Source organism: Hemiscyllium ocellatum, chromosome 30, assembly GCF_020745735.1.
Source record: "Hemiscyllium ocellatum isolate sHemOce1 chromosome 30, sHemOce1.pat.X.cur, whole genome shotgun sequence".
NCBI lineage: Eukaryota > Metazoa > Chordata > Chondrichthyes > Orectolobiformes > Hemiscylliidae > Hemiscyllium > Hemiscyllium ocellatum.
The window spans coordinates 55,258,048-55,272,310 of record NC_083430.1 but is presented as its reverse complement, the minus strand read 5'-3'; the positions used below and the strand labels follow the sequence as shown (position 1 = coordinate 55,272,310).

The 14,263-nt window shown below is 41.3% G+C and overlaps 1 protein-coding gene across 2 annotated transcripts in view; it reads right to left on the bottom strand.

Moving 5' to 3' along the window:
- The window catches only part of LOC132830045 (syncoilin-like), a 53,425-nt gene that overhangs the window by 31,586 nt on the left and 7,576 nt on the right, over positions 1-14,263 (bottom strand). For both annotated transcript variants that reach the window (XM_060847514.1, XM_060847513.1), the window contains exon 2: positions 4,150-4,929. In XM_060847514.1, coding sequence (XP_060703497.1) covers positions 4,150-4,923 — 774 coding nt within the window. In that variant the 5' untranslated portion in view covers positions 4,924-4,929. The remainder of the gene's footprint in view (positions 1-4,149; positions 4,930-14,263) is intronic.

Genomic DNA, 14,263 nt, shown 5'->3' with positions numbered 1-14,263 from the left:
CGGGGCAACCAGAACTGTACACAATATTCCAAGTATGGCTGCACCAGCGTTTTGTATAGTTGCAGCATGATATTATGGTTCCAGAACTCAATCCCTCTACCAATGAAACCTAACACACCGCATGCCTTCTTAACAGCACTATCCACTTGGGTGGCAACTTTCAGAGATCTATGCACATGGACTCCAGGATCCCTCCAAGAATTGTTTGTTAAAGCTGAAGACAGAGTGATTAAATCAGTGAAGTCTGTTAAGGAAACAGAAATTGTTCCAGGCAAGTCCTTAGAATGACGTTTTTTCTTTAAGGTCACTCACAGGATGTGAGCATTACCCATCCCTAATTGCCCAAAGGGCAGTTAACAGTCGACCACATTGCTGTGGGTCTAGAGTCACATGTAGGCCAGATCAGGTAAGATTGGCAGTTTCCTTCCCGAAAGGACATTAGTGAATCAGATGGATTCTCTGACAATTGACAATGGTTTCAAGGTCATGATTAGACCCTTAACTCCAAGTTCTTGACTGAATTCAAATTAACCATCTGCCATGGCAGGATTTGAACCCGAATTCTCCAGAACATTACCTGGGTCTCTAGATTAATACTGTAATAATACCGCTAGGTCTTTGCCAGTAATAACATTGCTCAGAAGATTTCATTTCAGAGATGGGCCAATTTGAACACAGTGTTGAACCTTTGGAGCAGAAGACTTTACGAATACAGAATAGCTTCCAAATTCAATACTCGACAAGAAGCTGAACAAGTTCATACACTTCTTCTACAATTGGGATATACCTGATGAAGCCATTGCTCCATGAAGGAAATCTAAGCAATAAAATGTTATCTGGTTGAATTGTTCTGGGCGATAAGTGAAATCTCGAGACCTGAAACTGTGAGGTCAGAGACTTGGGGGAGATGCAGTTGTGGTTAAAGTAATTACATACATTATCTGTATATTATACAACATATATTTACTGTAAACCAAAATATATATGCATTTATCATGGGAAAAATTTGGGAGAAATAGTGTATAAGGATGTAAAGGGCTGAAAGGGTTAATGTTGAGGAGTGCCTGTTAGGCCTATCCATGACTGAGCAGCACAAAATGGCTGCCGGCTATTTATGGAGAATGAAGCAGAACGTGGCTGATAGTAGTTAGAGCCCTTGGGAAAATATTTATTTAATATAGTCTTCACAAGTGGAACAATAGTAGCTCTGTAGACTCAAGGTTACTGGACTAAGATAGAATATACAGCTGCAGTTGCTTATACATAAGACATAGATAAGAACATTTCACACTAATTAGTTGTTTCTCTTGAATTATTTAGTCAATCTACTGTAATATTAAGAGTAGGTTTTAGTGAAGATTCTTTAGATAATCATAGATGTAGATTCCAAAGTAGTTATCGATCCACTTAGATCCACTTATTCTTCTGTATTTCCTGTAATGAGCAATTTAAACGGTCCTGAAGTAATGGGCAAATATCCAATTAATGGGCAGTTAATACAGTTAGTGATATTAAAGAGTTAATTTGCTCTGCTGACCTGCAGGAAATTGGAAGTCCTGAGGCCAGGGTGGGATGTCTCTGACTTACAGGTAGATTGTAAGGAAGTTATATTACCATCCCTTGCCACTCAGAACCAGTTACATTGTCACCATCTCCTATTCAGAAATCAATAAGAACATTACATTTGGAATTCCAACTACTCCCTGTAGTTAAGAAATGATTCACAATAGATTTGACTATTAAAGGATGATTTACATTATATTGTTTCTGGAGATGATTGGGTCACTACATTATGTCTTGAGTGGCATGTGACTGTGGGGGAGAAGCTGGGGTTGTCTTGTGGCATTACTGACTGTGATGTGAAGATTCTTTATAAAGGAAGGACTGTTTCCTTTGTTCAGAGAAACTTTCGACATGTGTGAAGAATTTCTCAAAAGTTTGTATTGTATTTACTTAACAAAATTTAATTGTTCTCAGAAGTTGGCATATTGCAGTTGCATCAAGTGCCTAAGAATCTCAGAAAAAAATAACTTAACAGGTTCAGCTGGCAAATGATCACCGAATAACTATCCATTTTGAAAAGCCTCAAGAAGGGAGATAAGACAGTCTGGTAACATCATGAAACTATGGACAACCAGAGGTGAGCCACAAGCCTGCCCATCTCTTTGTTGTTCAGTGATATGATTAGCTTACTTGGAAATACACTGAAATTGCTGAGTGTGGTAATACTTCCTTCAGGTTAAAGACCATCAACAGTTACACAGTGTCAGGTAAATTGCTGTGGCAAGCTTGAACTGTATAAGTTACTTTACCAGAGAGCCAATTGCGAAGGGATAACTTTGCACTGCTGACCAATAGCAAACAAGGTGGGGGTGCGGATGTGCATGTTCACTCTAAGTTTTTACTGTGTAAGTTAAGATATTCTGAAGCTTTTTGTGTGTCTTATTGAAGAAATGAAGCTGTATTGAAAACAAAGCTGCAATAAAGACAACCTGAAATCAACCCTCCACTTGGATCTTATTGGAAACTATGAGATCTAACAATGTCTTAAGCACTGTCCATTCTGAAGTTATTCATGTACACTCACATGGACAACAGCTTCAGAATCCCCAAAGCGGTAAGACGCACAATCTGAATCTCCCACCCAGTCTCTATCACAGTGTCCCTCACATTGGTGTAACTTGTTGCTATCCTGCAACAAACAGCATTTTGTTTATGACTGGAGCCTGTTCTCATTAGACCCCTTCGGGGTTTTCCTCTCCCACAGCGGACTCTGTAAGCCCTATTGTAGACCGCCACCCTGAAAGAGAGTACCTTATATTGAGCAATGGTCCAAAGAGCTCAGCCACCATGATGAGCGGGTTATGGTTATTTATTTATACAACATCCCTCAAAGGGGGATAATTCTTCTCTATGTTTACCCTGTCAATTCGCCATAGAATTTTATATGATTCATTTCGGTCACCTCCCATGCTTCTCAATGTCAATCAGTTAAAACCAAACCAGCTCAACTTTTCCTCATTCTTTCCACGAATTTGCCTGGTGATCCTTCTCTGAACTGTCTCTAATGCTGGTACATCACTTTTATATAAAGAGACCAAACAATACATTACTCTGGATATGGTTGCACCCATTCCCTGTGCCATACGATTAATGCTCCCTTACTTTAGCAGGAGCAGATGGTGGTGTCGTGGTCATGTCACTAGGGGTTAGAATCCGCAGGTGCAGGTTAAGGTCCTGGCGATAGGGCTTCAAATTTCATCCTTGGTCTGAATTCAGTCCGGCAATTCTTAAAGAACATATTCATGTTGTGGAATGTGGGCATCAGTGGCTGGTCAGCCTTTATTGCCCATCTCTAGTTGCCCTGTCTGGGATATTAACCCAGGAATAAAAGCTGCTAATTGCTGAGAATCACACAGTAGCATTCTGGCCATTGATAAATTTGTACTAGTCCCAATATAACTGATGCCAAACTAACACTAAAATCCATACCCTCTGTTATTTAACGTTGGGGTGGGGTACAATGTCTTTATGGAATAATAGAAGCCTCCTATTAGTAGAAAATACCACTTGCAAATCTGCTCCCCTGTAGCAGCGTGGAATGGTGTGTTAAACCTGTTTTCCAAATTACCCAGGAGTTTTGAGAAGCTGTCACACTCTTGCTTTCTCCATCACAATGACGCAGCCGGAGTCAATTTGCCAATTGTTTGAAATATTGCATTTGTCCTGGTGAGTGTTAGAAGATAATCTTCAAAAAAACCACATCTCTCATTTCAGCAAGATTTAACTTCTATATGACAACAGAACATGTATTTGTAAATAACAAACCAGAAATTGCTGGAAAGGCTCAGCAGGTATGGCAGCATCCATGAAGAGAAAACAGAGGTAACGTTTAGGGTCCAGTGACCCTCCCTCTTGTGTTCTGATGGTGCCAGACCTGCTGAGCTTTTCCAGCAATTTCTGTTTTTCTTTCTGATTTACAGTACCTGCAGTTCTTTTAGTTTTTATAATGTATTTATAGTCTATAGATCCTATTAGAAATTAAAATAAGAAAGATCAAACTAAAATCAAAGTGAGAATGTTTTTTGGATGTTTTGTTTAACTCTCACCTTGGATACAATGAATTCTTAAAATATTCTGTTTCTTTACCTGATATTGCAGAATGTCCTCAGCCCATTTTCTCTGAATAAATTGCATCTGCTCTTCAAGACATCGTCTCCTTATGTTTAGTTTTGTTACCTGCTCCTGTAGAGGTTGCAACTGTTTTCTGAAGCCTTCAATTTCATGCAGTGTGTGTTTAAGTGATTCAGCCCTGGTCTTACTCCAGTTCAGGAGATTTCTCACTTTAGGTTCATAGTGTTTCTCCAGCCATTGCCAATGTTCTCCAAACAAACTTTGAAATTCTTCATTTGTTTGATGACTGTTTGTCAGGGACAGCGTATTCCTTTCATTTTTAATACTCTCCAACCGATTAATCATTTGATTTAATTCTTTCTGATGGCAATGTTTAAGTCCAGCCAATTCATCAGCAAGTCTCTGTGCCTCAGATTCCATTACTTCCTGTTGTGATGTAATTAGAGACAAGTCCTGTTTATTGATGTGTAGTTCATATTTACAAGTAATTTGAGCTTTAGTGATCTTAAACAAGTTTCTTTTTGTGCATGTTATTTCTTCCTTGAAGTTATCACATTCAATCTCTGTCTTTGATTTAGCTTGGTAAAGTTTCAAGAGTTCAGTCCTAAGGTTACCAATCTCTTTATGCACTGGCTCCTTCATGAAGTTTAATTCTTTCATAAGATTCTCCCTTTCTTCCAGAAGTTCTCCAACATTGTCTATACATTCCTGGAAACGTTTTCCTACTGCTTGCAGTGAATCAACAGTTGTGATAATGTCACCAGTAGTATCCTCTTGGAAGTCATTCATTGTATCCTGGGATACAAAAGTGAAATAATGAGATTATCTTCATAGAATCCCTACAGTGCAGAAAGAGGCTAATCAGCTCATAGAATCTGCACTGGCCCTCTGAAAAGCATCCCTTCCTGGTTCACTAATGTTCTTAGGGAAGAAAAGCTGCCATCTTCATCTGGTTGGCCTATCATATGACTCCAGACCCACAGCAAAGTGGTTGATTCTTAATTGCCCTCTGAAATGGCCGAGCAAGCCATTCAGTTGTACCAATCGCTACAAAGTCTCAAAGGAATGAAACTGGACGGATCACCGGGCATTGACTTAGGCACCAGAAAAGACAATGTTAGAAACAGCCCTGTCGACCGTGCAAAGTCCTCCTCACTAACATCTAGGGGCAAAATTGAGAAAGCTGTCACATAGACTAGTCAAGTAACAGCCTGATACAGTCATACTCACAGACTCATACTTTATAGGTAATGTCCGAGACATCACCATCACCATCCCTGGATATGTCCTGTCCCACCGGCAGGAAGACCCAGCAGAGATGGCAGCACAGTGGGATACAGTTGGGAGGGAGTTGCCCTGGGAGTCTTCATGATGTTTTGTGGTTTCAGGTTAAACATCAGCAAGGAAACCTCCTGCTAATTACTACATACCATCCTTCCTCAGCTGATGAATCGGTACTCCTCCGTGCTGAACAACACTTAGAGGAAGCACTGAGGATGGTAAGGGCACAAAATGTCCTCTGGGTGGGGGATTTCAATGTCCACGACCAAGAGTGGCTCAGCAGCAGCATTACTGATCGAGCTGGTTGGGTCCTAAAGGACATTGCTGCTAGACTGGGTCTGCAGCTGAGTGGCTGCAAATGTGTTGCTGGTCAAAGCACAGCAGGCCAGGCAGCATCTCAGGAACAGAGAATTCGACGTTTCGAGCATGAGCCCTCCTCTCTTATTCCTGATGAAGGGCTCATGCTCGAAACGTCGAATTCTCTGTTCCTGAGATGCTGCCTGGCCTGCTGTGCTTTGACCAGCAACACATTTGCAGCTGTGATCTCCAGCATCTGCAGACCTCATTTTTTACTGCAGCTGAGTGGCCCTGGCAGAACCCAAATTGGGTGTCACTGAGCAGGTTATTGCTGAGCAGGTGCTGCTTGATAGCACTGTTGATGACACCTTCCATCACTTTCCTGATGATCGAGAATAGACTGATGGGGTGGTAACTGGTTGGTTAGATTTATCCTGGCTTTTATATTAACACAGAACATAGAAAAGTACAGCACAGAACAGGCCCTTGGGTGCACGATGTTGTGCCGAGGATTAATCCTAATGTAAAATATAATAACTTAACCTACACATTCCCCAACTCACTGCTATCCATGTGCATGTCCAGCAGTCGTTTAAATGTCCCAATGACTCTGCTTCCACCACCACAGCTGGCAATGCATTCCATGCATTCGCAACTCACTGCATAAAGAACCTACCTCTGATATCTCCTCTATACCTTTCTCCTAATATCTTACAAGTATGACCCTCGTACCAGTCAATCCTGCCCTGGGGTAAAGTCTCTGCCTATTGACTCTATCTATTCCTCTCATTATCTTGCATACCTAAGGACATACCTGGCAATTTTCCACATTGTCGGCTAGATGCCAGTGTTGTAACTGTCCTGGAAGAGCTTGCCTAGCGAAACAGCAAGTTATGGAGCACAATCTTCAGTATTATTGCCCGAATGTTGTCAAGGCCGTAGTCTTTGCAGAATCCAGTACCTCCAACCGATTATCCAATAAAGTACTCCTCACCCGTGCCATTTAGATAATCAAGGTTCCTCTGTACTGGCCACTCAGCGGCACCCACTTCCCATGAATGAATAAATTTTTAAAAATCCAGACCCAACTCCCTACTCTATCCTCATAACCCTGCATTTACCATTGCTAACCCACCTAACCTGTACACTATCGGCAATTTTTAGAATGACCAATCCACTTAATCTGCACATCTTCGGACTGTGGGAGGAAACCAGAGCACTCGGAAGAAACCCAAGCAGACACGGGGAAAACGTGCAAACTCCACACGGACAGTCATCTGAGGCTGGGGTTGAACCCAGGTCCCTGGCACTGTGAGGCATTAATGCTAACCACTGATTAACTGTTGATGTTAATGTTGATTAGAGATGGTATGGGTTCAATGAAAACATTACTTAGTATTAAAAGTATCCAATCCAAGCTATACAGTATTATTCATTTGTGATTGTATAATTATCTCATCAGAAATAATTCTCAGATGGTAATAAAATAACTGCAGTTACAGATCGTATGCTCAGGTACTGAAGCCTGTATCCCATGAATGAATAAAAAAATTTATGTTGCATTCAGTTTACAACACCTTCAATATAGACTGAGGTCACCAATTCACAGGCAAGTTGCTTAATTCATTTATCTTGTTACAAATATTATATGCTTTTAAATAAAGAGGAACTACTTTGCCTTTTCGTTATTTTCCCTCTTTCATACTTATTTGCTGTTTTTGTTTATGTTTATACAGTGTTCCACACTGGATATCATTACTTACTTATCAGCCCTACACTCCTGCTGTATCTCAGTGTAATCCTTGTACCATTCCCCCTCTAGAAAGCTCCCCACTTCTACAATTTAAAGAGCTCTATTAATAGTAATGTGATTTATTTCACCCACTCACTCAACCTATCTATACCGCTTGCAATTTCCCTGTGTTCTCATCTCAACATGCCCTCCCAAATATTTCTGTATCATCAAGAAATTTGAATGCATTACACTGTGGGAATGGAGAGTTAAATGTTCACAATCAATGGCTAAATGAGGGATTGCAAAGAAACTTGGGAGATGTAGAGTAAAGGCTTAATCACACACTTGCTCTAAGAATGTAAGAAGGATGTTGTGAAACTTGGAAGGGTTCAGAAAAGATTTACAATAAAGTTGTCGGGGTTGCAGGGTTTGAACTATAGGGAATTCAGCTATAGCTGAATAGGCTTGAGTTGTTTTCCTTGGTGCATCAGAGGCTGAGCGGTGACCTTATAGAAGTTGAGAAAATCATGAAGGGCATTGATAGGATAAGTAGACAAGGTTCTTTTCCCTCTGTTAGGGGAGTCCGGAACTAGAGGGTTTAGGGTGAGAGGGGAAAGATTTAAAAGGGATCTAAGGGGCAACTTTTTTCACACAGAGGGTGGCGTGTGTATGGAATGAGCTGGTAGAGGAAGTGGTGGAGGTTGGTTTAATTACAACATTTAAAAGACATCTGGATGGATACATGAATAGGAAGGGTTTAGACAGATATGGACCAAGTGATGGCAAATGGGATTAGATTAATTTAGGATATCTGGTTGGCATTGACAAATTGGATTTAAGGGTTTGTTTCCGTGCTGTACATCTCTATGAATCTATGGCTGTGAGAACTACTGAGCTTGTGCAAAAGCTGTTATAACATATTGACATCAGATCATATAGAATTGGATCCTGGGACTGTCTGAATGTCCTCTCTTACAATGTCCTGGAAATATTTAGGTTTAATAAAGCCTGTCGATCACTCACACAAATCCAGGCATCAGATTGCCACAAAAACCAAAGCAATTTGTTTTCATACATTAATGTAGGGGACCACTGGTAGGAATTTCAAAGGAATTTTCATTGTTGTAGTTCTGTTCGCCAAGCTGGGAGTTTTTGTTGCAAACGTTTCATCCCCTTTCTAGGTGACATCCTCAGTGCTTGGGAGTCTCCTGTGAAGCGCTTCTGTCATATTTCCTTCGGCATTTATAGTGGCTTGTCTCTGCCGCTTCCGGTTGTCAATTGCTGCAGTGGCCGGTACATTGGGTCCAGGTCGATGTGTTTGTTGATAGAATCAGCGGATGAGTGCCATGCCTCTAGGAATTCCCATCCTAGAGGCATGGCACTCATCCACTGATTCTATCAACAAGCACATCGACCTGGACCTAATATACCGGCCACTGCAGCGGACAGCAACTGACAACCGGAAGCGGCAGAGACAAGCCACCATAAATGCCGGAGGAAACATCACAGAAGCGCTTCACAGGAGACTCCCAAGCACTGAGGATGTCACCTAGAAAGGGGACGAAACGTTTGCAACAAAAACTCCCAGCTCGGCGAACAGAAACACAACAACGAGCACCCAAGCTACAGATTTTCTCCCAAACTTTGGAATTTTCATTGCCATAGTTAATTTGTATATTTTATGGGATTTGTTTTGGGTCCACTGCTGTTTGTCATTTTCATAAATGACCTGAATGAGGCGTAGAAGGATGGGTTAGTAAATTTGCGGACGACACTAAGGTTGGTGGAGTTGTGGATGGTCCTGAAAGATGTTATAGGTTACAGAGAGACTCAGGTAAGCTGCAGAGCTGGGTTGAGAGGTGGCAAATGGAGTTTAATGCAGAAAGTATGAGGTGATTCACTTTGGAAGAAGTAACAGGAATGCTGAGTACTGGGCAAATAGTAAGGCACTATTCTTGGCACTACCAAGAATCTTACTTAGTGTAGATGAGCAGAGAAATATCCGTGGCCATGTATATAGATCCCTCAAAGTTGCCAACCAGGTTGATAGGATTGTTAAACAGGCATATGGTGTGTTAGCTTTTATGGTAGAGGGATTGAGTTTCAGAGCCATGAGGTCATGCTGTAGCTGTACAAAAGTTTGGGTTGGCTGCACTTGGAGTATTGTGTACAGTTCTGGTCACTGTATTATAGGAATGATGTGGAAGCTTTGGAGAAAGTTCAGAGGATGCTGTTGCCTGGTCTGGGGAGGGAAGGTCTTGCGAGGAAAGGCTGAGGGACTTCAGACTGTTTTCTTTAGAGAGATGAAAGTTGAGAGGTGACTTAATTGAGATATATAAGATAATCAGAGGGTTAGATAGTGTGGACAGTGAGAGCCTTTTTCCTCGGAAGGTAAAAGCTAGCACGAGGGGACATAGCTTTAAATCGAGGGGTGATAGATATAGTCGACGTTTCGGGCATGAGCCCTTCTTCGACTCTCCTGCTCCTTGGATGCTGCCTGACCTGCGCTTTTCCAGCAACACATTTTCAGCTCTGATCTCCAGCATCTGCAGTCCTCACTTTCTCCTGGGTGATAGATATAGGACAGATGTCCGAGGTAGGTTTTTTACTCAGAGATTAGTAGGGGCATGGAATGCACTGTCTGTAACAATTGTAGATTCGCCAACTTTATGGGCAGTTAAATGGTCTTTGGATAGACATATTGATGAGAATGGAATAGTGTAGGTTAGATGGGCTTCCGATTGGTTTCACAGGTGCTGCAACATTGAGGGCCAAAGGGCCTGTACTGCACTGTCATGTTCTATGTTCTATTTAAAATCTCTGATATTCCTCTTGGGGTTCCTGGTTTCCTTGTGAGAAGACAGTTGAATATACAAGAAGTTAAGAATATAAGGAACAGGAGCAAGACCACTGTATGAAAAATGTCTGACATTTTCGCTTGTGCAGTAGTTCTAGGAATTTGTTGGTTGTCTTGTCAGAGATGAAACCTCATTCGATAGTTAGCAACTTTTAGCATAGAGTAATGTACTAAGAATGTGCCCAAATGGGGAATTTGGCGTAGTGAGAATGAATGATGTGAGTGAGCAGGTGACTGATACGATAATAATCCAGGCAGGATGTTGTGCTGGACTCTGGGTGCAGTGAATTATGAGCACAGTATACACAGGAGACCTTCTGAGTCACGAGGTGAGTAATTATGTCACTGGTTAATTAAGTTGGTTTTCACATATAGGCATCACAATAAAAAGAGACATATTTATATCGCATCTAGAGGCGCTTCACTACTAAAAAAGTCACTGTTGTCATATGAGGATATCAACAGTGTAAATACCACAGGGCAGATAAACATATTGTTGCCATATAAATCTGCTAAAAATAACATTTTCATTTTGAATAAACAAACCAACACCTTTTGGAATTGTCACCTCTTTTTAAAGGAACTTCTGGACTGGACAGTTTAATCTTTGGGTGATTGTAAGGACAATTTCTAAAATAGTAAACTGGACACTTGAGGGGTTAAACTGATGCTGTCTGGACTAGTCAGGATTTGGGACTGCATGTTCAACCAACTGCCAATATGATAATGACCATTCTGCAACACCATCCCGTGTTGGAGTAGGTTTAGGATTCAGAGATTCCTGTTATTACCCACAGCCTCAGAAAGATTTAACCAGGGAAAGAAAGCTGCCAGTCTTGAGCAAATGTAAACAGCCAATTATTTCAATTAGTGCAACCACGCAATCAAATTAAATGGTTGATTTGCTTTTCACTGAGAATTCACTGTAAACGAATCAGCATCAACTCTGTGTGTCACTGAATTGCAATATCAAACTGACAGATTATCATAAAGATACAAATTAAAAAGATGAAATATTAATTTCAAAACTTGTAGGTTTTGCAAGGGTGAAAATCTGGAAACAAGATACTAAATAGAACATTACAGCGCAGTACAGACCTTCTGCCTTCAATGTTGCGCTGACCTGTGGAACCAACCTGAAGCTCATCTAACCTACACTATTCCATTCTCATCCTTATGATTATCCAATGACCATTTAAATACCCTTAAAGTTGCTGAGTCTACTAATGTTGCAGGCAGGGCATTCCATGCCCCTACTACTCTCTGAGTAAAGAAACTGCCTCTGACATCTGTCCTATATCTATCATTCCTCAATTTAAAGCTATGTCCCCTCATGCTAGCCATCACCATCCAAGGAAAAAGGCTCTCACTGTCCACCCTCTCTAACCCTCTGATTTTCTTATATGTCTCAATTAAGTAATCTCTCAAACTTCTCTGGAATGAAAACAGCCTCAGGTCTTTCAGCTTTTCCTCATAAGACCTTCCCTCCATACCAGGCAACATCCTAGTAAATCTCCTCTGAACCCTTTCCAAAGCTTCCACATTGTTCCTATAATACAGTGACCAGAACTGTAAGCAATACTTCAAGTGTGGCTGCACCAGAGTTTTGTACAGCTGCAGCATGACCTCATAGCTCTGAAACTCAATCCCCCTACCAATAAAAACTAACACACCATATGCCTTCTTAACAACTTTCTTAAAGTTGGTGGAGTAGTGGACAGTTTGGAAGAATGTTACAGGTTGCAGGGGGACTTGGATAAACTGCAGAATTGGTGGCAAATGGAGTTCAGTGCAGCTAAACGTGAGGTAATGCACTTTTGGAAGAATAACAGGAAGGCAGAGTACTGGGTTAATGGAAAGATTCTTGGTAGTGTGGATGTGCAGTGGGATCTTGGAGTCCATTTACAGAGATCCATGAAAGTTGCCACCCAGGTGGATAGTGTTGTTAAGAAGGAATACAGTGTGTTGGGTTTTATTGGTAGAGGGATTATACAAAATGTTGGTGCGGTCAGACTTGGAATATTGTGTAGAGTCCTGGTCGCTATATTTCGGGAAGTTTGTGGAAGCATTGGAAAAGGTACAGAGGAGATTTACCAGGATTTTGCCTGGTTGAGAGGGAAGGTCTTATGAGGAAAGGCTGAGAGACTTAGGTCTGTTCTCATTGGAGAGAAGAAGGCTAAGGGGGGATTTGATAGAGACATACACAATGATCAGAGGATTAGATAGGGTAGACAATGAAAGTCTTTATCCTAGGATGATGATGTCAGCTTGTATGAGGGGGCATAACTACAAATAGATTTAAGACAGATGTCAGAGCCAGGTTCATTACTCAGAGAGTGGTAAGGGTGTGGAATGTCCTGCCCACCAATGTAGTTAACTCAGCCACATTAGGGAGGTTTAAACAATCCTTGGATAAGCACATGGATGATGATGGGATAGTGTAGGGGGATGAGCTGAGAATAGTTCACAGGTCGGCACAATATCGAGGGCCGAAGGGCTTGTTCTGCGCTGTATTGTTCTATGTTCTATGTTCTATGTTCTAACCCTATCAACTTCGATGGCAACTTTAAGGGATCTATGTACATGGACACTGATATCTCTCTGCTCATCTACACTACCAAGAATCTTACCATTAGCCCAGTACTCTTTATTCCTGTTGCTCCTTCCAAAGTGAATCACCCCACATTTTTCTGCCTTAAACTCCATTTGCCACCTCTCAGCCCAGCTCTGCAGCTTATCTATGTCCATCTGTAACTTACAACATCCTTCGGCACTATCCACAACTCTACTGACCTTACTGTCATCTGCAAATTTACTAACCCATCCTTCTCCGCCCTCATCAAGGTCATTTATAAAAATGACAAACAGCAGTGGCTCCAAACATATCCTTGCAGTATACCACTAGTAATTGAACTCCGGGATGAACATTTCCCATTAACCACTACCCTCTGTCTTCTTTCAGTGAGCCAATTTCTGATCCAAACCGCTCAATCACACTCAATTGCATGTCTCCATATTTTGTGCAATAGCTTACGATGGGGAACCTTATCAAATGCCTTACTGAAATCCAAATACACCACATTAAATGCTTTTCCCTCATCCACCTGTTTTGTCACCTTCTTGAAGAACTCAATAAGTTTGTGAGGCATGATCAACCCTTCACAAAACCGTGTTGACTGTCCTTATTCTTCTGTAGATGATTATAAATCCTATCTCTTATAACCTTTTCCAATACTTTACATGCTAGCGAAGTAAGGCTCACAGTCTATAATTACCAGGGTTGTCTCTACTCCCCTCCTTGAACATTTGCTATCCTCTAGTCTACTGGCACTATTCCTGTAGACAATGACGACATAAAGATCAAAGCCAAAGGCTTGGCAATCTTCCAGCTGGCTTGCCAGAGTCCCAGGATAAATCCCAGCTGGCCCAGGGGACTTATCCACTTTCACACCTTCTAGAATTGATAACACCTCCTCCTTACTAACCTCAATCATTTCAAGTCTCATGGCCCATATCTCATTCTTCTCTACAATATTCTCCTTTTCCTCAGTGCAAACATATGAGAAATATTCATTTCGCACCTCTCCAATTTCCAAAGGGTCCACACACAACTTTCCACTTCTGTCTTTGACTGGCCCTATTCCTACCCTCATCATCCTTTTATTTCTCACATACCTATAGAAAGCTTTAGGGTTCTCCTTTATTCTACCTGCTAAAGACTGCTCGTGTCCCCTCCTTGCTCTTTTTAACTCTCTCTTTAAATACTTTCTAGCTAGTCTGTAACTCTCCATCGCCATATCTGAACCATCTCGCCTCAACATTATATATGCCTCTCTCTTCCGCTTAACAAGAGATACAATTTCTTTAGTAAACTATTTACCATCGCCTTGGAAAGGGAAAGGAGCAGCTACCAAGGGAAGATATTTAATTGGGTAAAAGGAAATTATGACGCTATCAGA